Raw genomic sequence first — 3,666 nt, 5'->3', positions numbered from 1 at the left:
ATGGATGAGACTCTGTTGAAAACATATCTCAAATATCCAAAGCCATTATTCATAGCTCAGTGAAAAGAATTATCTGTCAAAAGATCAGAAGCCTTTTGATGTATATCCCTGAGCCGTATATTTTATGTGAAAGATCTCAATTTTTAATTGTTGATAAATAATTCAGTTAAAAAAAGAAACAACAATGATGAGGCTCCATATTAGACAAAACAAATAATACGATCTCCAAGATGAAGTGAGTCCAAAGTCGTGGCATTTACAAGTTCTTCTTAAACTTTTATGAAATTAATGTGAACAAAGTTTTAGAGATTTAGAGGCAGAGAGAAGGGAAGAACACCTCTTTTCACAATAACTGGTTCAGAAAAGGATTTTTGAATAAGGAACCTGGATTAACTGAAGACAAATTCACTAAATCCCTCAGTTTCGCCTGAATAAATTCATGCTTCCCATGTAACTCGTAAGTTTGGTATTCAAGATGATTTTAAAGAGTTACATTTGAAACAAAAGAAAATGGGGAAGGAATAGTTTCCAAACCTACTTTGTAAGGCACAAGGTAAGGAGAAATCAACTGCTATTGAAAAATAGAAAGTAACTCACGGAATAGATACTTGAATTGGCCGTATTTGCTTCTTTCTTCATTCTTCTTCCTTCTGGAAGGCCTATATTAAGTTACTTTTCAATATTGCCATACATTTTAATTGAGAAAATTTCTAACATTATTGTTGTAAGTTTATTATATTTTATTATAAAATAAAACCATGACAGTACACTTTCTTTTTTTTTTTTTTTTTTTTTTTTTTTTTTTTTTTTTTTTTGAGACGGAGTCTCGCTCTGTCGCCCAGGCTGGAGTGCAGTGGCCGGATCTCAGCTCACTGCAAGCTCCGCCTCCCGGATTCACGCTGTTCTCCTGCCTCAGCCTCCCAAGTGGCTGGGATTACAGGCGCCCGCCACCTCGCCCTGGCTAGTTTTCCTGTATTTTTTAGTAGAGATGGGGTTTCACCGTGTTCGCCAGGATGGTCTCGATCTCCTGACCTCATGATCCGCCCGTCTCGGCCTCCCAAAGTGCTGGGATTACAGGCTTGAGCCACTGCGCCCGGCCGACAGTACACTTTCTTTGGTCCTGAATATAATTTAAGTACTTGTATTTCAACATAGAATATTTTGTGAATAAACTTACAGAGTGGCTATCCTCAAAGAATATGACAAAGCTGTCCAATTTTTATTTTTCAATATGGAATCTATAATTCAGCAGAGGCAAACAAACAAATGAACAAAACATAAAATATGACAAGTAAACAAAAGAAAAGAACAAAAGATAAAATCAAACTTAAGCACAGAAGAAAAAAAAAGAAAAATAGAGGGAAAGAGAGTCAGAGGAAGAGAGAGACAGAAAATAAGAGAGGAACATTCATATACCATGCTGAGGAAAAGAGGACTGGGGAACAAAGAAACTTCCCATTTTCATAGGAAAATGTAGGATGGTACCTGGTTCTACAAGTGGCAAAAAGTCATTGAAAACCAGTAGTATGGAAAGTTAGAGACATTCTAAGAGGGTAGAAGCCCTGGATAATTATAAAAGTAGATGATAAATATATCAAAGTTTGTAAGATTTGCTAATTTTGAAAATTTTTGCTCATGAGGACATTGAGACAAGAAAGACACATGCCAGCTTGAATGCAATAGGGAAAAAATTCTGAAATTCCTGAACTAACTTTTTGTTTCTCTTTCACTTGTTTCCTCCCTTCAGCAGATAAGCATTCAGCTGTTTGGCTGAATAGAGATGACCTCAAATTGATCTTCTCTGTGACTGTGTGTCAAACTTCTTTTTGTTATCTTGTCTTAAATACATGGCAAGGTTTCTTTCAGCCATTTCTTTCTATCTCTTTGGTTTGCCTGTTCTTGATCTTTCTTCACTGGATATGAGACTCACTTTATAACTGTAGTACTTAATGTATTAATTTCCTCTTACTGCCCTAAAAAATAACCACAAAGTACTTTTGAAGTATAGCAATGAATGGTGGACAAGATGGATCATTTTCACAAATGTTCTCATCCAGGTAGAAACTAATCCGTTGCACCAGAAAAAAACTAATGTAATCTCTTTCCCCACTCTTAAAAGAAAAACATCCACTAGCAAAGCCTGATGTGAGAACACAGGAAAAGAGGCAGATAGCATGTACCAGAGAAACAGGAAGAGCTTTCCTTGTCATGATGAGCTAGACATTAACGTAAAACAGTCATAGCATTTCTGACATAAGTGCAGTTCATTGGCTTTGTGCTATAACACCAAAATTATAGCACCCATAAATACAATACATGGAAAAGTATTCAAATGCAATTACAGACAAGATTATGGAGTTACACATATGTAAATGAGGGACCACAAATATGTAAATGATGACTCTGTTGGGCACCACACCTATTGCTGAGAGGATATAAATGCCCTTGTCCAGGATGCAACATTAAAACTCAGAATATTCCCGGGTACTCTCAACTGAACTCACATCTCATCAGCATGTCCTACAACTGCTGCTCTGGAAACTTCTCCTCCCGCTCCTTTGGGGGCTACCTGCATTACCCAGGCTGCAACCCCTACAGCACTGCACTCTGCTCTCCCAGCATCTGCCAGCTGGGCTCCTCTCTCTACAGGAACTGTCAGAAGACCTGCTGGGAGCCCACCAGCTGCCGGAAGTCCTGCTACCGCCGCAGGACCTCCATGCTCTGCAGTCCCTGCCAGACGACTTGCACCGGATCTCTAGGCTTTGGGTCCAGCAGCTGTCGCTCCCAGGGCTATGGATCTAGGAGCTGCTACTCGCTGGGAAATGGATCCAGTGGCTTCAGATTCCTGAAATATGGAGGTTGTGGTTTTCCCTCCCTGAGTTATGGATCCAGATTCTGCTACCCAAACTACTTGGCTTCTAGAGCCTGGCAGTCTTCTTGTTATAGACCAATCTGTGGATCTCGCTTCTATCAATTCACCTGCTAAATTTCTGGATCTTTTTGAGTATTAAGATCAGAGTCTCTACTGAATGCAGCCATTGTTTTCATTCTTGCCAGTTCCCAATATCCTTTTATTCTTCTTCCACCAGCTTCTTGCATCACCAACTTCTGGCAGACTGTGAAATTAATAAGTAACCTAATCTTAAGTTCTAATATCTTTACCATTGATCGAATATATGCTATCTGATTTTCATCCAAAAACTGTTGAAAATGGAAATTTTAATCTAATAAATTTACGTAATCTGGCACCCAAATAATATTGTTCACATTGTTATTATTATTATTATTTTGCTTACATTTTTGCATTCAATAATTTTGGAGATTTAAGTAAAAATCAATATGACTGTGTAACTGGATTTGGGGCACATATAATGTGACAGATTTGAGATCATTTCTCTTGAAATTAGGTATGTTGTCTATTAAGAGTAATCATTTCTGGAAGACCATACTTTGCATCTGCAGACTTGTCTCAACAGCAGTGAGAGTTGTCTAAGAATGAAGGACATGCATCTACTGGTATAGGAAAGCAGAAGATTTGATGCATAAACTAGAAATGCAGACAACAAGACTAGGATGTTGTAATTTATAAGGTAAACTGTATGCTTACACTAAAGGTTACTTAAAGTCTAGTATCTGAATGTGGATTTTCAACCAAAAGAAAAGTGA

The 3,666-nt window shown here is 37.9% G+C and overlaps 1 protein-coding gene across 1 annotated transcript; it reads left to right on the top strand.

Moving 5' to 3' along the window:
- Positions 1-2,501: 2,501 nt before the first annotated feature.
- Positions 2,502-3,120, top strand: LOC104663631 (keratin-associated protein 13-4). The gene has a single exon (XM_010364907.2). It carries the CDS (start codon positions 2,516-2,518, stop codon positions 2,984-2,986), a length of 471 nt encoding a protein of 156 aa, XP_010363209.1. The 5' UTR covers positions 2,502-2,515; the 3' UTR covers positions 2,987-3,120.
- The last annotated feature ends 546 nt before the right edge of the window (positions 3,121-3,666 follow it).

Source organism: Rhinopithecus roxellana, chromosome 13 (assembly GCF_007565055.1).
Source record: "Rhinopithecus roxellana isolate Shanxi Qingling chromosome 13, ASM756505v1, whole genome shotgun sequence".
NCBI lineage: Eukaryota > Metazoa > Chordata > Mammalia > Primates > Cercopithecidae > Rhinopithecus > Rhinopithecus roxellana.
Note: the sequence above shows the minus strand (reverse complement) of the source record. Positions and strands in the feature narration are given on the sequence as shown.

Coding starts and splice junctions, on each gene's coding strand:
- LOC104663631 (XM_010364907.2), top strand. CDS start 2,516: ATGTCCTACAACTGCTGCTCTGGAAACTTCTCCTCCCGCTCCTTTGGG.